We start from the raw sequence: 27872 nt of genomic DNA, 5'->3' as shown, positions 1-27872 counted from the left end.
CATGTTCTTTCCTCTGTACTGTGCCAAACCTCGTCTGTGGATTAAACATTTTGGTAATATGAATGAAATTTAGTGCAGGAGGGATTCCTCTCTGATCAGAACTGTGGGTTGCCACAAAGAGTCGCTGACCAACTAAACACTTTTTGTTCAATCCTTAAATTCAGTGGTTTTTAAATGGGAATGTTTGCAACCCAAGCTGGTCTAAATGGTTTTCTTTTTAGAGGTATCCCCACCCTACCAATAATGCAACTTTGGTGGAGAGACTATCAATTATTGCAAATAAATCAATTTCATTATCACAAGGAAGACCAAAAGTCCAAGATGCTGAGTTAAGTTAAGTTGAGTTAATCTTATTGCCATTACTCAAATGTAGTTAGGAACTTGCCTTGTGAAGCTGACAAAACCATTATGTAAACAAAATATATTGATATAAACAAAATACCATGAACATAAAAGGTAACAAAAAAAATAGCTTAAAGGGCCAAAGGTTTATGATTCAAGAATCAAACAACTTAAACCTAGTATGTGTAAAATGCCACAAATAATAAAAAATAAGACTCTATAACTTTTAAAATGTAAAGGGGACAAGATAGCAGGTGATGGCTCTTCAGCTACACAACTGAAACCGTAAAAGACTATGTGTATCTCGCAGGTCAAACAGTACCTGCTCTGGACGAGGGCCTGCTCCACCCTGGTGGTCTTCTCTGACAGAGGAGTACCTGCTGAGTTTTGACTCATCACTGAGAGAAACTTCAGCAGCAGCTTGGTGCTCTCTGTCTTCCCAGCACCACTCTCCCCACTGAAGACCCAATACACACAGTCAGACAAAGAGAAGAAGATATATATAGATGATATAATTACATATGTCGCACTATTCAGGGGAGCTATTTTGCAATCAAAAGTCTGAAAGGGCTCATAACTTAATGCATAATCTACAGCATCTTATTTTCTCCTCACTCCTAACCTGATGAGAACACACTGGCTGTCGTGCCGCTTCCACAGGCAGCGGTAACACTCATTGGCCACGGCGAAGATATGAGGAGGCAGCTCCCCCATCTGGTGTCTGCTGTACAAATCGACTGCGGTGCCGTCGTACAGTCCTGCTATCTGCTTATAGGGATTTACCGCCGCCAGGATGGAACCTATGTTAGTCTGAAGGAAGTGAAAAAGCAGACAGAAGTGTGAGGGAGAAAAGGGAAAGGGAGGATAAAAAAAAGAAAGGAAGACAGAGAAGATTATCAGTGAAAGATAACAAAGAAAAATGCTTTTACTGTATTTTACACTAGGATTTGTAACTCTTACACCTTGCCTAGCACTGTACAAACATTAAACTTTTGTATGAGACCTGCAGTAGAATTACTTAACAATATCAGTTCAGCAGATTCACCCAGTTTCTTGTCTCCTTCCTCTGACACCATACCTGAAGTCAGTAATACTCTCAAACTATTGCGTATGGCCTAGTTTGCACTGTGGATGGTGGTATTTTAGGATCCATTTTCTCCTGCTCGGGTAATGCGCTTTGGGGAGAAACGCCTCACAAAAGTGTGTTTGTGGGTCAATCTTAACGTTCTGTGATGCTATGTAGGCAGATTGGGTGAAACCTCTGGGATGAGATTAGGAGATAGGATTTCCAACAAACATAGTTACCATGTGTCTGTGGGCAATGATTATTTTAATAAGGCCCAGATAGAGTTTAAAGCATTCTTAAAAGGACTCTGAATATTCTTCCAATGCAGGAGTTATCTGTATTGCTTCTGTTTAACTTAGTGATAATCTTTATTTCCCAGAATTTCAAGTTCCAAAAAATGTATATACAGACTTTTTATTCAGCTGTTATTGTGTAAACGCAACGGAGAGAGCACGAGTAATTGCAGAGTTATAGCAAAAGCTTTTTGTTGCCATGAGGGAGTGCGGGTAATGCTACTTATTCAAAACACAACATATCTTACTGCTACATTGCACTTGCCTGATATAAAAATAAACTGATGTTTCCTGTTGATTTTTTGATGGTTGGAGATTTGTTATACTTTATAAATCTCAGTCGAGCTGTGCTGCACATCCCAGTTCCCAGAAATAAGAAAAATACACCCCTGAACAACCCAACGCATGCACAGATGCCAGGTACATCATGGTGGCACAGGGTAAACGTGCTCACAGATTGAGACGGTGCGGTGCCTTACATAGATGTTGTCTTTCTGGTAGCGCAGAAAGAGATTGTGCATGATGGCAGCTTCATGCAGCTCTGCCAGTGTCGACATGTCCTCTACTCCGTGAACGCTGCTGGGGTGCATCGGGTACACCGTCTCCCTGTTCAGCTCCACCTTCTGTAAACAGATCACCTGCAACAACACACGTGCACACACACCCACACACACACACACACACATACAAACAGCTAGCGGTTTGAGTCTGACTAGGGAACGCTATGTTGCTCCCCATCGATTCATTGACAATTCAGTTAACTGATTAATTGACATTTCAGGACTACAATACACTGCTGTCGAGGTAAACTGTACAGGAAATAACTTGAATAACACGATACAACTACCTACACTTTCAGTATCTCCTATCACAGCTAAAAAATGCAGCTGACACCCAGAGGCTTCAGGGTTTGAACACTTATGCAGAAGTCAGCAGGTAGACAAGTTTACACAGATGTGAATCAAACTGGTGGCACATCATTTGTCTCCCACTGTGACCATAGCATATGAATGCACGGATGGTGGGCAGATTCAAGGGATGATACAGGAATCACTGAGTTTATAACGACAGGCCAAATCCCTGACGTGTGCCTGCCTGTGCCTGCTGTCGGCATACCTGGCGGTTAGAGAAAAAACCTGTCTGACACGTGCCCGGACCTCTCATAGATTCAGTTCACTTCTTAGTCTCTGTACGACAAATCACACGTCACATTCCTGGATCGAGGCCAATTAGATGCAATGGTAAAGTAAATGCGATGACTGGAGATGGCCTTGCCTTGACCCATTTTTAGACGGTTGATTTGCAATGGATCAAAAGGGAGTGAGTGAGAAAGAAGAAAAAAGCAAGAAGATTTATCAGTGTCTCTCTAGTGACCACGAAACAGTCTCGTAAACCAACAGAGACAGACTTTCCCGGTATCAGAACTCTAATGGACGAGGCATGAGATAAGAGAACAGACAGACTACAACTGTGTTGGTCACTTGATGGGAAGCAGTGTTTTAGATCAATACTGATGGGTAAGGGGCTGGGTTTGTGGTGTCCCAATGCATTACTCCTGGCTCTTCTGGCATATTCTATTGTGTCCCAGTTGGGAGCAGATGTTGGGTTTCAGAGAGCTGCTGACTCAGCACAGAGGGGCTGCCGGGGCTCTATGGGAGCTGCTGATTGAGTGTAGACGAATGGTTTAATTGATTCTTTGAAGTTGCAACTAATGAAGCTAATCGAGCTACCAATCCTTTTTGTATTGGCCAAATAATGTTCTGAAATATAGCCTTTTATGCAGTAGATTCGAGCTGAGCTGAAAGATGCTAAAAAATGGCATAAAGCTGAGGGGAACTGATAATTCTCCGGGTTTTCTCACTACAAGTCACACCCTTACATATAGTCATTTGACCCATTGTTAATATATAAACAATGATTAGTTAGCAGCTTTAACAAAGTCAGTGTCTTCACAATAAAGCCTCTAGAACTTCCATTTCTTTATCAAATCAAAGACACTTTGGCACCAAAGCTGTTTTCTATTTCGCAAGCTCCTCTCTACAGTTATTCAAATACAATTATGTAGTAGGATAAATTTACACAACAGATAAATCCATATGATATGAGTCAGCTGTGTAAAGCTCTGAAGGAGATTGCATTGTTGAAAGACTAACTCTGTATTAAATAACGATGGCATTTATACTTTATGCTGTGTGTGCGCGCGTGTGCGGTTTCCATCTTTTGCACCTACCGGAGTGCATTAACTAAAATGAACCTGTATGACAGTGTGAAAAAGCCTCCTGAGTATGTGAAATGATATAGTGACGCTGATCTGGCAGCCATGTCCATTTCATCTCTAGATTGACGACACGGAATGGGCGTATGCTGAGACAAAAGCACAATAACAATGCATTATCGGTGGGTTGATACAAGGTCTGTGAAAGGGTGGAGACTTTGGGGAGAAAGGCAGCACGTGCGATGATGACTTGCAGATTTACAGCCAGATGTCCCTAAACATTTGGCTTTAACCCCACCCTCTCCTCTCTGGCAAATTGGCCTGGATTCACCAGGCAGGGCTGAACTGACTAATACATCAAACAGGCTTTTCACTTGTTTTACATCCTTAATCAGCATTAACATTTTACGTTCAATTACATCACTCACTTAATGTGATTGATGTCATTATCAACACCTGAGCACAGCATTGCAGTTGATTTGTACAGGATAATATAATGTATATCATATTTTCTTTCATATTTGTAGATAAAAAGGGACATGATTACAAGCATTTTCAACTCTTCATCCTTCCTTTTGTTTAAGTAACAAAAATGTGCTGTAAAAGAGGAAGTATCACGCACTCTCTGATCTGAGTTCACTTTCTGCTGACACTGATGGAGAGACGTTGTGTGTCCAACGGCTAATCAAATAAACCACAGAAATCTGGGATACGTCTTCCGCGTGTGTTAGCATTCTTTACATTCCCAAAGCACAAGTTCAAAGTTGCACTGAGGTGGCTGGAAGCAAAGATAATACGGGATAACAAACAGCTAGGAGAGGCTGCAGGACAAGATTCAACTCTCAATTTCACCTCAAGTTTCAAAGAAGGAAAACAAATACAGCTGCTATAGCCAAACACACAATGAGCTGTGAGCTTGGAAAGCAGCTTTACCACTCCTCTAGAAATATATATAACTCAAGGGAGAGGGGTTTTCTTTTCATATTTCTGGGTGTGTGCATCTCTGGGTGTTTGTGCAGACACTATATATGTTTGTCTGTCTCTAAATCTTATTATGTGACCTTTTTTTTTTTTAATCTTCTTTAGATAACTTACTGTTCAGATTTCACTAGGTGAGCCTCAGGGCCTTTTTCATGCCTGAAACATCAAAGATGCTCAAGTGAAGTTTCCAGCATCAAAAGAGGCTTCACATTCCTCTGTTTAGTCCCACTGTGGTCTTGTATTGCTTGGTTTCATTGTTGCTTTCATTCCTCTCAGGTACGTCACTGGGCTCAAGCCAAAGTGATTCTCATCAATATTTATTCATCTCTTCATAAATTTGTTTTCAAATAATTTACCGACTAAACAACATCCTGTGGATGCGGCTAAAAGGACTCTGAGATGGAACACGAAATCAGATAAGGTCTAACAACAGACTAATACTTCTTATTGTTTCCATCTCATTATTTCAATCTCTATGAGGTAAAATAATGTTCTGTTAGTGTCCATTATAACTATCAGACATACTGGAACATTTTCCCCTTTGGGAGCTGAAGGGCAGACAGCCTCTGTCCCATGGGATGCTACCAAAATCACTCCAACAAAAGCCTGACAAACCCAACCCAGTGATGTAACGCCGTGTGTCCTCTGTTACAGATTTTCAACTTCCGGTGGCTAGAGATAATTTCATGCCACTCACAACAACATATGACTTCCGATCGATTAGTGAAAATGTTCCCTGTACAAATCAATGCTTTCCAAATGGAGCCTGGTGTTGGCACTGGTGCGCTACACTGCCGGCCACGAGGCTGGACAGAAAACAGGAAAATAAAAAACACCAAACGTATCAGTGTTGATGGAAACTATTGCAGATCTAAAATTGAGACCTTTCTTGAGTCATGAGGAAAAACCCACAAAATTTTGCACAGCAGTCCAATCCATTCCAAAAACTGTATACTGTAAGTAGCAGATAGAAGGTGTATGGTAGATAACTTATGGTAATTTTAATCCAATTATCTTTTGCATATTTTGTATTTCACATAGAAGACAAAACAAGGACAAATAATTGTGCGTGAGACAAAGTATTTTGCACAATGAGAAATCTCAAAGATTGTATAGAAAATAAAATATAAAATATAGTTTTTGATTAAAAACTGATCCATTAATCGAGAAAGTAATCGGCAGATTAATCGATAATGCAAATAATCATTAATCATTTGCAGCTGTACTGTTAAGTGAGTCGTGATAAATTATGAAATGCTGTATTTTTTGTTTTCAAATTAACTCATTAGACAGAAACTTAGCCTTTAGTCATCCAAATTATACAGACTAAGTAGTGGGAACAGTTTTTTTCAATGATGATGCTATTGTAACCTTCTGAATTTTAAAACTTTCTTGCAGCTGTAACGCTCTTTCCTTTTGTTTCCACCTCACTGAAACCACACCCTGCTGCTGCTTTGTTCAACCAGCTGAACATTCACATATAGGCGGGGTCAGGCTCAGTGATTCAGTGGATTTATGTTATACTGGCACATATATTGAGGCCTTTAGAAATAGCACATGGGCAGATACAAAATCACAGGCTTGTGGACACAAACGCAGTCTTGTTTATCACTATCTGTTTGTGCTTCCCTCTCTTTTTCTTTTTTTTTTAACTCTGTTTGACTCTCTCTCTGTCTAACAGTGAATCCATCTGTTGAAGGGGGATCCCGCCCAGCCCCGGGGGATGGGGGCTGGGGGTGCGGTGGGGGGGCCCAGAGGGGCTTAGGCTTAATAATTGTAAATATAAAAATAACAGAGAGAGAGAGTTTTACATTAGAACCTGCTCAAAAATCAGACAGAATCTTCATACTGATATTGCCTATTTTGGCTTACAGCAAACCCTTTTCGAAAATTATTTGTTTACCACACATTCAGACACAGATGCTCACAATAATGTTTGTGTGAGCATGTTACTTCTGTGACCACGCTTATGAATGCACATCACTCACATTTAGGCTCACATAATGGCTCCATTGACTGATAATCCAGAAAACACTGAGGGGCCATCAATGACCTATTTTAAACCTCAGCGACTGTATGGCCACAGGCCCTGGACAACTTGGGAAGAGAGAAGTCTCATCGATTTCACTCGGGCTAATGACAAGAGCACATACCTGAGGACCAAACAAAAGTCTTAAAGTATGAGCTATATGTATAGGAGAAATATGCACTGTATGTGCCATACAATTCATGCATAAAAATGGTATTTGGGCCTTGTAGATTAACACAGTCTAAGATCGTTTTATTGTTCGGTAAAATGAAGATGAGGTCACCAGCAGCAGCTATTTAGTTCAGGTGACAGAGCCTCTTCCTGCTTTTCTTTACATGTGCACCCGACTGGGGATAACTCACACACTGTTAATCCAGATGGTGCCATCTGGCTGCAGAAAACACACACACATGCAGACACATGCATGCACTCAAACACACAAAGCCACAAGATATTTAGCTCTCAGCTTCAGTGTGTCTGCTGCATCTTCAGGCCCACTCAGGTCTGTGGTGTAGCGGAAATGAAACAGTGATGAATGCTGATATGATGGTTAATGTGACAGCAGCCAGGTCAGCCCGTTAAAGCCAAGACAATGTGGGTAAAGACACTCTCTGGAGTCTGCAAGCTGAGCACTCGGGCAGGGAGCAGCAGCTTAATGCGAGCACTGGAGCAATGGATGAGGCTATATCCCACTCCCTGAGGGGAAAATTTTGCCAGAATACATTTACCAAAAATCACCTCTGAAAACACCAGGAGACAGACAAAGAGACTGACAGACTGCTCATGTGCATAATACTGTGAATTTGCCAGAGGAGCTGGATTAAGTCAAATATTGTGACTGGATCAGGAAATGCCAATAAACTTCGGTAGATATGTAGTCCTGGAACAGGGATCACATATGGTCAGCCGGGGACCCTGAAGGTGGAGATGGTCTGTTTTTCAGTCTCACATTCCTGTCATTCTGACTGCAGAGTCTTAGGACTTGAACACAGAGGAAACATCCATATGCCCGGCTTAATGACTCACACATCCTGAACTCACATGTGAAGATCATATGAGCACACAGTCCAGCTCCAGGTCAGTTGTAACACTGTGGTCCAGCTCAGTCACAAAAACGTGATGTCACATTAACCCGGTGTTATTTGTTTCAAATCCCATTGAGGGTGGTGAAATGTTTTTGGACCGAGAACAGCATCCTGTGGTATTCAGTTATATTTAGACAATAAATAAGAAGTTGGGGGGTCCAACCGCTGACCTGGTCCTGTGAATCTTTTCTTGCTGTGATAGATGGTGTTTCCATTGGTCAGAGTCACCCCCTACCCTTCTGACAACACATGGTGGACTTCTCACACTGCAAGCATCCCCACCACTGACCACAGAAACATCATAAAAATATGCTGAAGAGGAAGGCACATAGATGAACTCATAGATTCCCATTCGCACATCTTTTTATAACCCTCTAACTTTAACTTAGTACACTGCTCTGTGTCAGGAAACTGGATACGATACGATACGATACGATACGACTGTTCTTTACTGTAAATGTCAGCCAAAACAGGATGCTCTGGTCATCTACTTTCATCCTCAGAGGGACAAAACAATTCATTTTTTTCCTCCTTTTTCTCCCACGCACACATTGCAAGTGATTTCAGTAATATTTTGTTTAATAGTATTATCTTGATGCAGATTATAGAGAACCAGCATAGCACAATCAAATTTGAGAAAAAGACTCACGAATTCAGAAATCCAGGACCCACAGAACAACATTAGGATTTATTTACAGTTGTGTTTGTGTTTTTTTGCTAAAAACAACTGCCTGCTGCAGATAGAAACATGAGAGCAGTGAGAGTGTTGCGGGCCAAGAAGCCAAAATGCTAAAAAGCTCCAAAGAGCCAAGGGGAGCTGCAGTGTTGTGTGATAATTCTCTGTGGGTTTGTCATTGACAAAGCACTTCCAAACGGAAAAAATGCTGCTCCTCAGCAGCTTGCCCCCCTTTGCTTTGTATGTTGTCCCTCTTTAGATTAACAGTGAAAAACTCCAGTAAAGGAATAACACAGGGCCTCGGCTTGTGGTCAGGATGATAGCTGTGTGGCAGAGACTGGATGTGGAAATTATGCTATACGTCTTCATCATGTGGACAGAATCAGTCCTTGGGCCATACCCTTTTACTTCCCCTGCCCATGATCTGATCAAAGACCAGCGGCTGAGTTCAAGTTTGGAGATAACGGACGATCATATGCATCGCTCATGGGTTTTTTTCAGTACAAAGGCATTCCACTAGATAAGAGCAGTACTGCAAGCTCTTTTTTGATTTACACTCTCCAACCCCAGACATTGTGTGAGACACTATTTTTTTTAAATGTCCATCGCCACCACTCTCTCTCTCTCTTTTTCTCTGTCTCTCTCTCTCTGCCTCTCTAACAGGATTTCCTCCAGACACAAAGACCACCATGCACTGCCAAAATGATAAGCTAAGGCCAGTGACTTGTCACAAGGAGCCCATTCCTGTCATTCTTACTTTATTACAAAAAGTGTTGATACCACAGCTGAGTCCTGAGATGAAACACATGTGTGCAAACAGTTAACTCTCTCTCTCACACACACTGGACTACTCCCTTTTCACATCACAGTACAACCCTCTAAATGTTAACAGAAATTGAGGGGAGATTTTACATTTACACTATATAAGTCATAGCCTATGGGATATTTGGTGCTTAAGTTTAATGTACTGGTATGATTTTTGCATGAGCTTTGGCTTCAAAAACCTTTTTCCTTGGCTCTAGGGTAGACTTGCAAACATGGCCCATGAATCCTTAGAACAATTAAAATTGCTTCATGGTGCAGACACAGCACACAGATTTGGAAGAGTTTAAAGTGAATCATTGGAAACATTAATGGTTCAGCAGGGAATAGGAAGTGTTCTTACCTTCCCATAGTCGGTGCTGAGGACCAGGGACGAATCATCACAAGAGCTGACGGTGGAGGGGAGGAGCTGCTCTTTGTGTCTCAACCAGACACGGGCCCCCTGCAACACAATAGACAGCACAACACCATTAGCATCTGAACACGGGACTCGTATTGGAGTCATCTGTTTCTTCAGAAAGTACTGGACGTTTGCTTTACAAACACATTTTTAGCTGATGCCATTGACAAATATGTAGAGCATTACTAGAAACCAAGAAAGGCAAAGAGCAAACCAGATATGAGTTAAAAGAAATATCCCTAGCCATGTTTAGGTGTATTTTGAAAGCTCCAGGTCAGTAACACTGTAGCTGTTCAGTTAGTAGAAACAGCAGAGAATATTCGAGAAAAGCAGGAATTACGCCCTCTGGTTTTCTTCTCTCACTGTCTTTTTCCATTTTCCCCTTTTCTCAGCGTTGCTCACTGCTGTGTGCCACATAGCTACTCCCTCACCACACCAGCCTGGCACAGCTATCCTCTTATTAAACTCTCTTTGACTTTTAGTGGAGAAAAGTTGCTTGCCAGGCCTGCATGATGAGGGTGTTTCAGAGACATACACACTCAGTAAAACTGTCAAAAACGCTTTCAGTCTTTGATTGTGGGGCTATTTTACTCCATAAAAGAGAAGAGTATGGCCCCAAATGAGTGTTTGCCACTTAAGCAAATCAGTCAATGCAAATGTTTCTCTGTTCACCATCCTTTCTTCTTTTCTATATTTCATTTGGGCAAACCGCAGCACACTTCTCACCATATTCCCAGATCAGACTCTGTTTCCAGACAGAGATTAACACCAGCTCTACAGCTGATCTGGGCGGCCTGGTCTCCTGTGTTTGTGTATCCATGTGAAGTCACTGACCTTCCCAGACATGTTTGTTAGCAGCTCAGTAGCCAGGAGCAATAACAGGAATCCGAGGCTGATTGCTCAGACGGACTGTCATTTCCTTACAGTGGTGGAAGATACATTTATAGAAGAGACGCCTGTGTAGTCTAAACTGTATATCGTTTAGGCCGAGTAAATCCACATTTTTGTCAGGGAACAAAAACAAAAAATGTGACCTTTGTTTAACAATATAAGTTAACAAAAAACATCTGATGGTGAACCTATGGCCTTTAAAGGGGCATTTTACATTTGGGAAATACACTAATTTGCTTTCTTGCAGAGAGTTAAATGAGAAGAGTGATGCAACTCAAAGGTCTTTCTGTTAAATTTAGGACTACAACCAGCAGCTGGTTAGCTTAGCTTAGCATAGAGACCGGAGACAGGGGGAAACAGCTACTCTAGCTGTGTTCTCCGTCAAAAAGGACAAAAATGTGCCTACCAGAACCTCTAAACCTCATCAATTAACATGTTACATTTGACCTGTTCAAAAAAACGACATTCTGTTGTTTAAAAAGGGTTATGAGAGAGAGTGGTACTGCTCTTCTCACCAAACAAAAAGGTGAGAAAGCATACTTCCCAAAATGTCGAACTTTTCCTTTGAGAAGCCTGTTTGTATTTACTCAGTCTGTTCTCAACTCTAAGTAATGTAACACAAATTGAACATTTTGGACATCAAGACTTATAGGATGTGCAGTACAAAGAGATTTGGCCTGAGAGTCACCCTCTCTTGTAAGAAGCCTGTCTTTGACCAACTAAGCACCATTAGTCATCACAAGTGCCACCAGTGGGGTGGTCAGGGAAAACGCAGAGCAGAAGGGAATTGTGTGTCCGACAGAGCAGAAAACTGAAGAAATCAATATGCATGGATTCCACCAGGAAACCTTATACAAGGTCACCACTTCCAGACATCAATCCTCATCAACTATTAACAGGCTGCCACGTGTACACACATACTCACATCCATCGAGCACAAATGTGTTTGCTTCCAGGGTCAGCACAAAGCTTGAGATGCTTTTGTTTAATACGCTAGATGTTTACATGAAATCCATTCTGCTGAGTTACTGAGCAAAAGAGGGAATTAGTTCAACATAAAGAATTATTCTGAATCCATGAAACGAACTTGCTCAACAGCTCAGAGTGGTGACTGGTCTCTACTCTTTTCTTTATTTTGTGATTCAGGCTTAATTCTTGGACAAAGGGTCACTCAGCCCAACCATCCAGTCTGAAAACCAACTTCCGTCATCAAGGTTTTTTTTTTTCTTTCAGTCTGCTAATGGAGCGCCGCGAAAATGTGGCCCTCTCAAACCACAGGGGACAGCAGTGAGTGGGATAAAGGGGTTGTGTAAATTAAGAGGAGGCTGAGGGGAAAGAGGAAGGGTGCAGGCACTTGATAATGTCCTGCCTTCCACTGTCTGGAAAAAGAGGCAGACAAACAGAAACATCAGGACACAAATAAAACAGAGGTATTCAACGTCACGTGGCCTCACATTAACACAGTTTCCTTTTAGTATGAGACGATTGGTGACTTTCACACCAGTGACCAACTGTGTCTGCCTGGTACCAGTTTGGCATGCATGGCCTGTTCAAGGAAAAGCTGCTTCACGTGAGTTCGCTGAAGTCCAGTGAGGAGATTAATTGTGCTTACTCTACAGATTTTAAGTAGATCAGTTGCTGTTATATAACTGGAAATCAGAGGGGCTTGAATTCAGCAGAATGTTGCCTGTACTCTTCATCTTGTGAAGGTTTTTGGTGCTTATAACTGAAACAGTGGAGCTGGCAAAGTGAAGAAACACGCAGGGAGTAGGCTGTAACAATAGGTAGATTACATTTATTGTTCAACAGAATAAGTCAGCAGGCATGCCATGACATGGAAAGCAGTGGGATGGGTTATAATACTGTGCATTTCTACACAACTTCACAGTATTGCTTCAATTAAAACATTTCAGTGACGCAAAAATATTCATGGAAAATTTTTCCAAGAACCTGACTTGAAAGGTCCAGTCGCTGAGTCAGTCTTGGAGGCTTTCCAATCATATAATCAGGGAGTTTCTGAAAAGGATGCCTAGTCACCATGTTAAAGATAGTTAAAGACAGCTAAAAGTCTCTAGACAGGATACTCACTGCACACAGAGCTCGTTTTTGAAGCCCAATAATTCACATGATAATTGGTTCATTGAGTCAACACTATAATGTAAACCAAAAGTCAGCAACAAACTAGCCCATAAAGACAATAATGCTGGCTGGGCTTGCTGTACCAGCGTCTACTCTCCCACCAGGCACTATAATTAAAATTGGGCAAAAACAGCCACATCAGTACTAGACTGATACTTTGCAAGTGCGTCAGATCAGATTATTTTTTGCTCACATTTCTTTTTGTCATTTAGGATTTTATTCATCTGAATATTTTAACATTCGAAAATACAGACATGTATTTTGTTTGGACACAATCCTCTAGCAGTACAATTCAGACGCATTTAAAAATAGAAAAAAAAAACATCTAAAAGAGAGAAAGGCAGACGAAAAAGACTAGAGAAAACAGTTAAAGTAACATCAATAAACAACTATAAACATAAAATGCAGTCAATTAAGCATTCATCATTATGTCTTGTCAAAGTAAAAGTCAGCCAAAATGTAATGGTGTGTCAGGTGCAATAAAGACCATGAGCTGTGACCAAATATATAAATCATTTTATCCTACAAACATACTGACATTTAGGTATGCCTTAAATAAACACAGATATTTGGCTGGATAACTATCTGCCAATAAAATTTAATTTGGTAGAATCGGTGGGGCTCTAGGAAGCCAACACCAGATGTGTTTGTCCATTTCTTCATGTCTTTGTTGTAAGCGTGTGTTTATGTGTGTGTGTGTGTGTGTGTGTGTGTGTGTGTGTGTGTGTGTGTGTGTGTATGTCTAAAGACTCTGAACCCGGAGGGTATAAAGTCGGGATGAATTGTCTCAGCAACAGATGGTCTCACTACAACTCCTCCCCCTTGTCCCCTCCATCTTCAGGAGCTTCGTCACTGGGTCGGGACAAAGGCAACCACCTCAGACTGAGAGCTCAGAAGTTAACCAGGCAGAAATATACCAAACAAAGGCCAGCTGGGATGCAAAGGGACATGGGTATCAGCTTGTGTTACGTCCCCCAGACTTGAATCACCTGTGGTAGCACAACTGACTACTCTGACTAAACTAGATAAAAAGTTTGTGTACTGCTTGCATAATAATCATTGGAACGAACAGTGTTCACTTGGTAATAAAGCACAGTCACAGGTTTAATTATCAGGTGTCAATTAACTCCACTCCCGTGCCTCTTGTAACCAGATGTTTTAATAGGCGCTGAACTGCAACTGAACTGCTGCCATGACATTTCCAGCTCATTCTAATTTCAAATTCTTAATGCTGCATATCACTGAGCATGTGTAGCACTGCTGAGGCAGATGCGCCTGACAATGGTGATCCGATCCACCACAAAAGGCTGCACAGTGACGTCCCATCATGCTTTCTGACACAGAAGCCACTCGGGGTGAACGATGTGATGCCAGAGTTGGAGGCTTGAGTTTCTGCAGCTTGTATAATGACATCCAGCTCAGAGATTTGCTAATGAATGACCCTTAAATATTTAAAGGCATACATAGTACAAGGTGCCAAGGGTCTTTTTCCGCTGCCTGGCGTAGCATGAGCGCAGTCGGTATTGGGTGATCATATCAGCCGGAACAAAAGAAAACTAATTAACTCAGCCTGACTTGGACACAGTTGAACAATTAGCTATGATAAGCCAATTTCTTGGATCATAGTGTGGTTTCAGGGCGTGGTGAGTGAACGGCTGCCCATCGGACAGCAGTGAGGGACTGCCGGTGTTGCAGTTAGGGTGGACTGCTGACCAGGACTGATGCATGGCTGAGTGATGAGTCTATCCAGCTGGATTCCTGACAAGCATCTCATTTGTTGTGTCCCGGACGTGGAGGGGTATAAACGTAACACCAGAATGTATCCACTAGGAACTGCACCAATGCCATCCATAAGAAACACTAGCAGCTGCTGATTTCACTTGTCATTGTCAAATTTCCACACTTCTGTGTGGTAATTCATGTTTTGTTTTGTTTTTTTTTTGTAATATTTATTTGGTTTGCATTCATGTTTCTTGGTTTGCATTCATGTTTCTCTGAGATCGGTATAATCTCCAAGTTCTCAATGACCTACTGCATCTCATTTAGAAGCAGATGTCAAAAACACACCTCGTATTCTGCTACAGCTATCTTTTTACACCACAAATACCAAGATGTACCGGCATTATCATAAGAATAGAGAGGCATAAGGCCAAGTCACTAACCCTCTGTGACCTCACTCAGTGTGCCTCGACAGAGGTGCAGTCCTGGACACTGGGTGGCTGCATGACCTGCACTTAACAAGGTCAAACAGCATATTGACGCTTGCTTGTTGCCGGGGTGTTTTCATAAGAAAGACGTCTATTGCAGGTAAAAACTACCTATTGTTCACCTAAAAGTGCTTTGCATACATTCTTTTCCTGTTAACACATTTTCCCTAACTTGCATGACTTTGGACTATAGGCAGAAACCGGTGCAGACTTGGGGAAGACCATGAAGAAAGGCCCCTCTCAACCAGTGAATTCACATTTTGCTGTGATGGCTCAAAAACCCCTCTCATAGACTGAGCAACACATGTGGGAGATGGAATAAAGGCTGTCTGTTCTTTTTTTCTGCTGAAAAGTTAACCTTTTTCAGATATTAGTCTTTTTAATTTGGTTGTAATAGCTTTACAAGAATAATTAAGTCACAGGAATGTTTGTAGCCAGCAGTATATCAAAGCAAGGTAATAATGGAGAAATTTATTGCTATCAAAAGGAACCTAAGCCAAATTCAGGGATTGTAACCAAATCTCCTGCATGCTGAGTGAGTGGAATGAGGAGGAATCCGCCAAGTAGCTGGTGAGATTAAATAAGTCGGCTGAGTGCGGCTGGAAAGGGAATCTGGGCAAAGGTTCTTCTGCGTCTTTGGTCACAAGATTTCCACTGGAGCAAAATCTGTGCATCCTACAAACAGCAAAACCTCAGCTGAAAGTTACTGGATATAATTTAATGTCACAAACTCAGAAAGACGTTTATTTATTAACTTATTGGTTCAAAATATTTCCTGGTCTTTGTCAGGAGGGTGAGAATTTTTTAAAATATGAGAATTAAATTGGTTTACTGAATGAATGAATTTTTTTTTCTACTGTTCTGTAGTGCAGCTCCACTGGGCCAGTCAGGGGTTAACTTCCATTCTCCAAGGCTCTTCAGCAGTGGTTATTGAGGAAAATGAAATGTGTTTCATTCACTTTCTTGCACAGATTTTCCAAGGATTCAGTCTTTCAGCTCTCTGCAACATACTGGCTTTTCTTACCCTCAGGCTCATCACATAGTATATAATTACAGAGCATTCTAAAGTATAAATAAAAATAGCTAACAGTGATTTAATACCGATGTGCTCTGCATGACCCTTTTACATTTTCTTGTTTCTTTGTTTCCTCGCTACCACTGTAATGGCTGCCTGCTGCACAGCCAGCATGAGGTGAGGGCGGGGAAGGGCAGGGTGGGTTACCCGGGGGGGGAATCAGATGATTAAAGGCAACCTCTAGCATCTGTGCTGGAAGACGTATGAATTAATGATGGAGGGAGCAGCTGATCAAAAATTAGCTAATGGAGGAGGAGGAGTCCCATGGGGAACCAGGCTTCCCCAAGTCTGTGATGGAGGGGGGTGACAGGGGGAAAAAAAGGACAGAGGGTACAGTTCATCAATTGTTCCCGACTCCAAGGAACTGCCTGAACCCCCTGCAGAGGAAGCTATCAACAGACTCAAAGCAGGGTGGCCTGAAGGCAGCAGCCTCATCAGTTAACACTGTAAGGCAACCCGACATGTGGCTCAGTAACTCTACAACATCATGCATCATTTTAATATTCAAAGACTGTTTTTGTTAAAGCACAAGGTCTGCAAATGATTAAGCTATAAATGTATCTGTGTCACTGGGTTAATAGAAATCAAACATATGCAAGGCAACAGCAATTTGTGACATCACTGTCCTCTAAGCTGTTTTCATTAATAAACTAAATGGAACAACTGAGTCAGTAGTAAGTAAAGCAAGTGTGTGCAGGTTTGTGTGTTGGTGCAGGAGCATGTACATGTGCTGAGTGCTGTGTCTGCTTGTTTTGTAGTGTATATGTCTGTTGTCTGTCTGTCTCTGTCTCTTTGTCCAAGGGAGGGGCGTGTGTGTGTATGTGGGGTGTTGGAGAGGCACCTCCCCCATAATCAACTGATGGCGCTAAACTGTTATACTGCTAATGGGTGTATTGAGTAGAATTTGCATAACAAATGATGTCTTCAGGAGCACAAGAGAAAGAAGAGGAACACTTGACACATACTCCTGGCACAGTGTCTTGCTTTACATCCTTATCCTGTGTGTACATATTTCCATTCCACTACTCTTTCCAGAGTGATCAATGACACTTTTTTCAACAACAGAAATGGTTGCAGGATGGGATTAAGAGGCAACAAATGATGTGATCACTGCACATTTGATTGGATTTTCAAAGCTTCATGACGTAGAATATCTAAGGGGCCACTTGCCATTCCCCTTACCCTCTGGGATCTATATATCTAACCCTCTCTGTAGTCATCTGTGGACTGTTATATCTGGCCTGTGGCCTGTGTCACACAGCAGGGATCCCAGAGATATTCCAGGAGTGCTGCTCAGCCAGGACTGTAAAAGACTGAGGATGTGTGTGTCTGACCGCCTGAGGCATCACTTGGTAACCAGGCTCCTGTTACACTGCCTCTGACCTTTGCTCATACTTCTTAATATCCCTGAATGATTGTTCTGGATACTGGGGACCCTCCTGCCTTTGTTTATAATTTTGGACATGTGTTACATTGCTGGAAAAATTAACGACTGAAAATGAATCTATTATCGATTGTTCATTTAAGTCATTGATCAAGTAAAAATAAAATTTGCTGGTTACAGCTTCTCAAATACTTGATGTTTTTCTGCGTTTGATAGAATTTCTCTGTGAATATTCTGGAAATATGTAATTATCTTGCCATTTTATAGGCTTTAATGAAAGATTTACACATACACACAGAGCTGAAATGATCCTGCTAAATCTCCAGAAAAGTAAGCAGCAACTATTTTGATAATTGTTAATTCAAGCAAAAATGCCAAACCTTCCCTACCGCCAGCATCTCAAGTGTGAGAATACCTGATTTGGACTGTTGGTCAGACAAAACGAGCAATCTGAAGATGTTATGTTGGGCTTTAGGAAATTTAGATGGGATTTTTTTTTTTGACATTATTGACCAAAAGATTAATCTATAACTGAAAAAAAAAAAAAATCATCAGATTAACTGATAATGAAAATTATGAATAATGAAAATTTGGCAACTACTTCCAAAACTTTCACCGCAGTCTCCAAAATCTCCAACACTCATAGGAGCTGATATATGCACATATATCACATTTTAAGATCATAATTTACAATGGCAGCAATGGAGCGATTACTGGTTCATCATCAGGATGATGTAAATGTAGCCAAAACAACTGCAAACTTTAGAGTTATGTGTGAGGTTGTGCAGCATTTGAAACATCAATCATATTTTCATACTGTCTGAGGATGAGGATGTGAAGGAAGGCTGCCATGAAAAGTTTTGAAAACATGGTACATTCCTCCTCATTGTGAGTCTCATTATGTCATGTCATACATTATGTGTATCATCCTACAAAAAGCCTCAGGCCTGACCACACACACACACACACACACACACACACACACACACACACACACACACACACACACACACACACACACACACACACACACACACACACACACACACGCGAACATGTTTGATAGAACAGACTGGTAATGGATAAGAATACTAATAGGTCGTGATTGCGGATTACGGGATACTGTGTTGTTTGCTTCTGTTACGCACCAAGCTGCCAGTGAGACTCTTTAGGCCACGGCACTCAAGGCTCATGTAGTGTGGGATGTATACTTAAACCCAACAGGGCGTTCATCCTGAAATTACAACTGTACCAGTAATCTCATCATGGGAGAGTCAACAATATTACATTTTTTTTATATTTTCTCTTTTAGTTACATTGCCTTGTGTTGTTGCAATGTGTTTAACTTACACTCACAGGATGGTTTAAGTTAGAGACACACAAACTCCATCCTGTAATAGGCCGCCTCCATGTGAAATAATCATAGGGGCCTAAAAAAGGAAAGTCAACATCTGTGCTGGGAGCAGTAATCACAGGTTGGCTGTTATTAAGCTGCCAGACAAGACCTCTGAACTGAGAGGATTTAAACTACACTCATTACCAGCTCACAGTGTCTGTCAGGTAGGGCAGCCAAGGTGAAAGCCAACAGACAATTATTGTGTGAGGGTAAGCGGCGATAAACAGGAACTTTAATTTTCTCTGGGTAAGTATCCTGGACAAATACACAGCACACAAATTTAGTGGGACTGATCTGGTTTAGAGTCCAGCTTTACCGCTGGAGATGTACATGGGCATTACTGAAAATCTTTCTGAGATGTGAAGACAGAGATAGGAGAGCATACCTGACATGGTAAGATGATGGGACCACAGTGACATCCAGTCAGCCTTCAGTATGAACAACTTATCATTCAGAAATCTCTCTGGCTACAAGAAGACACCATTATGTCACTAAAAAGTTGAGATGCAAAAAGAACAGTTTAATATTTTGAGCAATGAGCTTGTTCGGTTTCTTGCCAAGAGTTAGATGAGAGGATTGATACCACTCTCATGTCTGCATGGTAAATATGAGGCTACAACCAACAGACGTTTAGCTTAGCTGATAGAGAAATAATCGAATACAAAACCCCTGTAAAACACTGATTTGTAGCTTTTACACTTTGTTTTTCGTACCGATTAAATAAACAAGATATAACATATTAACATGGTAGGTGGATTTCGTTACCTTTGGACAGATCCAGGCTACCTGTTTCCCCCTGTATTCAGTCTACTATGCTAAGCTAACCATCCCCTGGCTCCAGCTATTTACCATGAAAACATGAGTGTCGTGATCTCGGTAAGGAGGTGAATAAGTGTAATTCCCAAAATTTCAAACTATTTTTAATTAATTTCCCAGTGTTTGCAATGAACTCGATTAAATATGAAAATAAGACCTCTCTCCTTTCACATTTTCGTTTTTCTTATCTCCCTTGAACTAACAGCTCATTTGTACTTTTCTGTGTCCCTGTTGTTCTCAGACTGAAGACAGCGAGTACTTCAAACCATGAGCTATTACTTGTACGAGTCCAGACTTAACTTTCCATGACTGTACAATTCATTCTCCATTTCACTTTAAATTCACAGATACAGCAGACAGTGGTCGGGGAGGTTGTCATAATTCATAACAGTCTTGTTGACATGGCAATTTAGTGATTCGCCCAAGTGCCCTGAGCAATTTATATTTCAGAAAATGACACACCCATTATTGCCCTAATAGGGATTCACACACACAGAGACACATGAAGGACAGGAAGGATGGGCGTTCAAGAGTAGACTGAACGTCAGTAGTGTGATTTTTGTGAGATGTGTCTTGTGAACATACCACAGCCTACAACAATCAGGCCAGTTATTAAGAGGAATAGTACGACATTCTGTGATATACCCTTATTTGCATTCTTGCCGAGAGTCAGATGAGAAGATTGATCACACTCATGTCTGTAAACTAAATGTGACCACAAAATAGTCCAGCTTATACCCCTGTAAAACCGCAACTTGACTTTGATTTTTACATTTCAGCGTTTGTACATATTAAACAGAGGACAACATATTAGCTAGTGAGTGTTACTTTCGTACCAGTTTCCAACTGTTTCCAGTCTTTGTGCTAACTAAGCTAACAAGGTGCTTGATTTAGGTAGGTATATTTACCACACAGATTCTAGAGTGGAATCAATCTTCTCACCCAGCTCTAGGCAAGAAAGCAAATACGTGTAATTCCCAAAATGTTGAACTACAAGTTGTTGAACAAGCAGAAAAAAACCACAAGAGACTGTATGAAAAAAGTTGTCACGTCACTTCATAAGGAAACTGTTTGTCCATCATCATGAGCAAACTGAAAAGATGAAGGTGTTCTTCTCTTTTAATCACTATAAACATTGACAGTTTTGCTTGAAGAGCTTAGTAATGTAGCAGGTTAAAGCTTAAGTCAACAGCATGGTGTCAGCAGGAGGTTATCACAGCACTGAGTCCCCAAGTGATAGTCAGCCCACTGATAGACAGGGATCAGGTTACTGATAGAGGCACAAGAAACTCAAACAGCTAGCGAGGCGAAAAGGCTAGATTCAGCCTATTATCCAACAGTTGATTCTGGTTCAAAACCAAAGTTGGCCAGACTACAGCTGTAGAAAAATGTCTGTTGTGTCAAAATGGAAAATTCAAATTCAACAAATTCCAAAATTGTTATCATTTGTGTAGTGCCCATTCAAAATGTGCCTGTTGGTAGGGGATGATTACTAGGAATCCCTTCTGGGCTGCAGTGCGTGTGGTCAGTCATCTTGTTTGTTACTGCTGGAGTTGGTTGGTCCCTCCGATAATGTCTGGGAGACGGCGTAGAAAGTGGCATTGCAATTGAGTTCTGCCTCTCTTAAAACCCGGACATGTGCACACTCTAAATTGTCCGGGTTCTGCGTTGCCTCCGTGGTGTAGTTCCGCCTTTTTCTTCATGTCAAATGACATGTAGAAAAATGTTTGAAGCTTTCTGGAGAACCACTCCATCCAAAAAACTTCACAGCTGACCATGCACTTCCATGGGTCCTCAGTAATACACCCACAAAGTTTGAAGTGTTTTGAAGATTGGATGAGCGGTTGTCGAGAAAAGACAGAGATTCATCCATTTATAGTTAGCAGAACGTTGGTTTCCAAACCTAAATCGCCTCCCTGATGCTAAGAAACTGTGTCATTATGAGAAAGGATTATCCATGTTATTTGGTGTGTGGTCAGACAATGGCTGTTGGCAATTAGTCCCATTGCTCTTGTGATGGATTAAACCACCTCCAGACTGTACCAAAGCTGCTGGACTTCTGCTGACGCACACATAAACCACTGCCTTAATAATACCTCCTTCTGTTTGTTCATAAATAACAAGCGCTGTTAAATCACCACAACTTTGAGATGCTCAGCAAAACTGTTTGAAAATCCCCTAATTTGATGCAATGATGCATACAATAACCACTTCAAGTATACTACAAGTCAAGACAGCTGCTTCTAAACAATTCAAATGAATGCAGAACCCATTAGCCATTTTTGTAGCTTTCCTTCCTTCCTTCCTTACATCCTAACTTCACTTCCTGACCTCCTTTCTTACTCCTTCAGCCATCTCCATGGCTGGAAGTGAAGAGTGATGATCTTAGATTCTCTGCTCTCTAAAGTGGCAGCTGGAGGAAGTGACAACTGAGCAGAAAGGACCCTGCCATTGCAAGAAAAAAATAGTCCACCCTCAGGAGCTTCAGGTTGGCGTTTCTCACGTTACCCATTTCACTAGAGAAGCTTTCCGAGCATGCCAATCCACGGCTCCAGCTTCAAAGAGCTAGACATAAACAGCACATAGAGCTGTGAGGGATGTTTCAGGATGGGGAAAGTGTGTCTGTCTGTGTGTGTGAGGCAGTGGTGATGGTGTGAAACCTAAAGCCCTACCACCACCACTCTACAATGCATGGATGACAGGCGGCCATGACCGAGAATTTCAGGGGTCAGGGCTGGGAGTTTGGGATTCCATCTGTCAGAGAGTCTCTGTGAGGCTGGAATTTGGTGTGTAACGCAAGGAAGGAGTTAACGGGTACGGAAAGGTCCTCATGTGGCTTTACAGTGTGTAGCAGCTGCTGCTATAAAGGAACTGATTACCAAGTTTAGAAATGCACATAGCTGGGATTCAGCTTCGTCAACAGGATGTTTCACAAAGACATGAAATACCTACAGCGTGCTGTTATGTGTTTGCATGTGTGATTTCGTGTGTGATCTCACAATGTTTTCATCTGTGAAGAAATGAATGTGAGTAAGATATATAAATCTATCTTTAAACACACACACACACACACACACACACACACACACACGAACACATAGCCACACAAGCCAATGTGTGGAACTAAAGAGTATAGTATATAATTTTCATACTCCAAGGATGACCATATCCAGCAGCCTGACAAGATATCTGAAACACTCCAAGTATTTGTGTGTGTTCGGTGACATCCATTCAGAGGACGGATTGGGTGTGGAGTAACGGCAGTGGCGCTGAGAGTTTTATGGTGCTGTGTGAGCTCCTGAGAGGAAAGGCGGCGCTGATGGGCAGGAAGGGCTTTCAGGATATATCTCTGAGCACAAACCCTTGTACCTGCCACTCCTCTTTACTCTACCACTATCTCCGACCCCATCACCGTCTTCATCATCAGTGCTAACAGTGATGTGCCAGGAAAAGCTGTCTCTAGATTTATACAAGGCAAACTGACCGAGGCGCTTGATAGATGCAGGTCAGGGTTCACCTCACAAAACTGATCTGCAAGGGAATCCTTCTAGTCTCAGATTGACGCAGATTTTTGAACTGGGTTAATTCAGTTATATGAAAAGGTTTTAAAAGTCCAGTCATATTATAAATGCGTTGACATCCACATCGTTAGCTGTCAAGAAAAAACTGAATGATTGACAGTAGTGAATCATGCAACATTTATTTATCCTGCTGAGCCTGTTGTGAATGAGTTGAATTTAATCCTCGCTTTCTTCACTTCCAGGATTCCTGCTTAATTAAATCCGCATTGGTAACACTATGGCATTCAAAACACTGCCTTCGTTCCATGGCCCAATGATCATTTAAAAACCGGGGTAGCTCATTCATTTACGCCAAAGCACCAACCTTTTGGTGAGATTTTTTTGTCAGCTATTGTTTCCAAGGTCGAGAATAAACTTTCAGTTTCAACTTCATAAAGGTTGTATTCATTGCTGGAATATAATACTGAATGGAGTGAAACACAGCATTGTGCAAACACTATAAATCGATATAGTCTGAGCAAATTACACGTAGAAACGTTGTTCTTCCAAGATAAATTCTGTTGGTCAAGACATGGGACAGCACAGTTTGCTATAGCTCGTGATGAAAACCAATATACTACCTCACCAAATTAGATAAAGAAAAGGGGCCTGGATTAAGTCAAATAAATCATTGGGGAAATCTCACACAGTTAGTCCAGGACAAAAGATACACACCAAATTACAACAATGATCTCTGCTGAGCTGAGCTAAAATAATAACTTTTCTCTGCACTGAATATCACTCAAATATAATCAGATTAAGACCCAAAATCCAGTTCACCCCAATCTGTTCGCTACATGGTTGGTTTATACAACAGAGTATTGAAACCTCCAGTTTGGATACGACATGGTTCTACCTGTATGCACTTTTTAAAGGCCAATGCTTTTTATTTTTGGACTGTAAAGAAATATTGACCACTTTCTTGCCAAAACTGACAAGAATTCAGCAGTTTCTCTAGAATGTCATTTATGTAATATAGAAACAAACAGCATTAGAGTACTGGTTTCTAAAACTTTGTTGGTCACCATAATAATGTCATTTTCCAAGGCCTGGTGAAACTCTGGGACTGATCACTAAATTATTAAATTAATTTAAAAAGTAAATGAAAAATATTAAATGCAATCTTTCCGCAAGGTTTTACATACGGTAGCTTTGGTCAAACAGGAATCTATCATGCTAAAGGATGACTGACCTCAAATAGCCCCATATTATCCCTATGCACCAGTCTAAAACTAGGTATCACTCCTTGTACAGGTTTGTTAACTGATAAGTTTAATATATGGTCAACAAAGGGAAAAAAACCAACGTTATTCATTAATGACATACACAAGTTCAGACTTTTGACACTGTAAAGCTATTGGAAAGGAGAGTGTGGAGTGGGGAGCAGCTCACACAGAAGAAGCATAATCCAGGAGCCACCTCCCAATATCATTCATTACTGGGGGGCAGACACAGCTGATGCTGGCGACAGAAGGTACAGGAGGTGAATGGAGGGACCACTAGAAGAGAAGAATCACATCACCACACACACACACACACACACACACACACACACACACACACACACACACTCTGTCTCTCTGTCTGGGAGTGTGTGTGTGCCCTCCTCTGAGTCAGAGGGGAATGACAAATTAGATCTATAGCCAGCCTCTACGTAGTGACTGTGTCGGTGTCTGGGCTGATTTGCAGATGACACATCCAACCTACACAGGTACACAGTCAGCATTTACAGGCAGTTTCTGCTGGAGTCTGTGCCACAGAATAAAACTAAAAAAGATTTGTTTAAAAGAAAACAAAAAACAAATTGAGGCACAGCCAATGGCAGAGGTGCTGTCACGTGAGTGCTTGGAGTCCTGTTTGTCAATAACGACACTATGTGGGCAAGGAGAGGTTTTTAAAGTCAAGCCCAGCAACAGACGCTTGCTGGGGGGTATTGAAGTTCCCACTACAACCGCATCCTGTAGACCAGCCCACTGCAAGCACACCACCGCTAGTCCGGGATATATCAGTGGATGAAAAAGCGACACGAATACCTCGAACACAGCACAGACTAAATATGAAAAGGTGGTGCCTTTTTTTCGGGGGGGGGGTAAGTTAACTTACGCTTTCCATACGCCAAAACTGTAACTGGTCTGAAACCAGCCAGGCTCAGAAATGCGCACAACACAACATGGTAAAACAAAACAAAGACCCGCCGCGGTCCCAAACATAATTTAGAAGTCCTGCTGAAGGCAGAGAGCAGACACGAAAGCATTTTATGTATGGAGAGAGTCTACCAACTCACCTCTAAAAAGAAAGTATCCATTTTAACCAGTGCCCGACCTCTCGTCCCTTTGTAGTCTGAGTTCAGGGTACCACAGTTGAAGAGGAGGAGAGGAAGCTGCACTCCCAAAGGATTTCCATCCGCTTCGTTAAAATCAATACAAGTTGTTTTTTTCCTTACGGCCCCGTCGATCAGTGGAATCTACAGGTCAGGAGCGAGCCATCTTCGGACACTTCAGAGTAGTTGTTGCCTCGGCCGCCTGCTCGGTGTCCCGGGGAGCCGCCGCGGAGCTGTGCCGTGCTCCTGCTGTCTAGTCATTTCAATGAACCCGGCACATTATGCAGAGAGGAGGAGCTTGCAGGGCCACGGACCTCCCCTCAGCACACGCCCTCTTCGTGTCCATTTCTGCGGGGGCTCTTGTGGTCTGGAAGGATGTGCGGATTTCTCCCGTTTAATTGTTTTCGTTTTGTTTTGTTTTGTTTTGTGTTGGTCACCACACACACGAGTTTGCTGTTCGCGCAAGACAGGGGGGGGGGGGGGTAAGTTTACAAAGGGTGGAGCTGTGGCCGAATGAAAGACATCAGATCAATTGCCCCAGCACGGTGAATTCACCCCCACTTATCCAAGTAGGTGTACATGTGTCAGACTGAGGATAAGGCAGATCATTAGTTTGACTTCCTCCTTTGGGGAAAATAAGCTGAGAAGGAAGAGGAAGAGGCAGATCCGGGGGAGCAAGCCAGCTTTATTTTAGTCAGTGATTGTTTACCAAGTGGTGTGTGTCTCAGTGCAAATAAACGTGCAATCTGATTTTTCTTTTTGTGTGTGTGTGTGTAGGACATTAGTAAATGGTATGTAGACTTATACAGGAATTCTATGATGCATTTCTGAAATGAATGGGAAGGTTTTGGGTTCGTCCAGTAGATGAGACACCAGCTGGTGTATTGTACTTAAACATGTATCTAGCTCCCGAGTAGCCTAAAATTGACAAGCACTGAGAGGTGCTGAGGACCGAAAGGCTTGGTATCAGATTTTTACGCATTCTTTAATCAAACGTCCAGATTTAAACCCCCCCAGAAAAGCTCATTTTACACTGTATTTTATTTGGACAAGGTTCTAAGGCCAGTTTCTGTTGAGACAAAATTAACTAATGCATGTGAGAAGTTTGACTTACTTTCTAAGAAGGTGTTGAAAGAAGTATTGTTTGAGCCCTAATCATTCCCAATAGATCTTTCACCCCCACATAGTCTTAGCTAACAGTAATACAAACTGAGCAACTAGTGCAAACACGGCCTCATGCAGTATACACTGCATGTTGTTTGTAGGATTCCATTATGATCTGTAATACATAGATTTTGCCAACATTAACCTACAGGACGTTAAGGGGGTTAATATCTGCCAAACCCACAGAGGATTAGTTCATTTTGCAGTCATTATCTTTTAGCCTCTTTTAGCTCATTCTTTTGGTTTCCCAGCCCACAGATAAACTGTTGAAATTCACGACTCTCACCAACCCCATATAAAACCACAGATCGGACAAGCGAGATGTAACATTGCAGCATGAGAGAGAAGTGCCCAAGTAAACAGTTGAGCTGTTGAGGAAAGTCGAGCGCCTGGCAAGCCAGTGCAGGCATTCTGCTCAGAGTGAACACTGGACTTACATTGATCAGGTGGGTAAAGGTGATTGGAGACTAGGAGAATTTTTGCCTTGTGTTATTTGATGCGCATTTCACCACCGGACTCATTGTGCAGTCTGTATTTATTCAAAGAGGCAATGTGCCTACTGTAGAGACGTTAGCTGTAACATTAGACAATGAACACGCTGACTGAGTGGTGGCTGTGTGTTTGTGTGGTATGAGAGAGCTGACGCTGTGATATCAAAAGTCACGAGATCTCTCTGATATTTCAGTCCAGCCTATTCTATCTTTACTTTCATCTCTATATGTTTATGTTTTGAAGTCACACAGCAAATTTTTTACCTGAGCATTAACGGTGAATTTTGCCTCCGTGGGAGACCAGTGTTGTCTCTGCAATGATTTTACGTGCAGTCCCGTCACTTCTGTAATACAGTTCATGATCAGACTGAATACACAAAGGGAATCTGTTCACTAACAAACTAGCCATTTTATCTTTCTCACCTTCTACCCCCTTGTGGTCAAAAATCACTCCACACTGCTTTAAAGCCAAGATAACTGACATCATTACATTTATTTCTCGGATATATTTTTAGGTTAG

General features: G+C 41.7%; 1 protein-coding gene across 1 annotated transcript in view; it reads right to left on the bottom strand.

Annotated features, from left to right (window-relative positions):
• myo10l3 (myosin X, like 3) overlaps positions 1–25910 on the bottom strand; it is a 57275-nt gene extending 31365 nt beyond the window's left edge. The window contains exons 1-5 of the mRNA XM_040148610.1: positions 25662–25910; positions 9853–9951; positions 2181–2339; positions 965–1152; positions 665–799 (exon numbers count right to left, since the gene is read on the bottom strand). Coding sequence (XP_040004544.1) covers positions 665–799; positions 965–1152; positions 2181–2339; positions 9853–9951; positions 25662–25682 — 602 coding nt within the window. The 5' untranslated portion in view covers positions 25683–25910. The remainder of the gene's footprint in view (positions 1–664; positions 800–964; positions 1153–2180; positions 2340–9852; positions 9952–25661) is intronic.
• Positions 25911–27872: the final 1962 nt, after the last annotated feature.

This window comes from Xiphias gladius, chromosome 16 (assembly GCF_016859285.1).
Source record: "Xiphias gladius isolate SHS-SW01 ecotype Sanya breed wild chromosome 16, ASM1685928v1, whole genome shotgun sequence".
Taxonomy (NCBI): domain Eukaryota; kingdom Metazoa; phylum Chordata; class Actinopteri; order Istiophoriformes; family Xiphiidae; genus Xiphias; species Xiphias gladius.
This window is presented reverse-complemented; position numbering and strand designations above follow the sequence as displayed.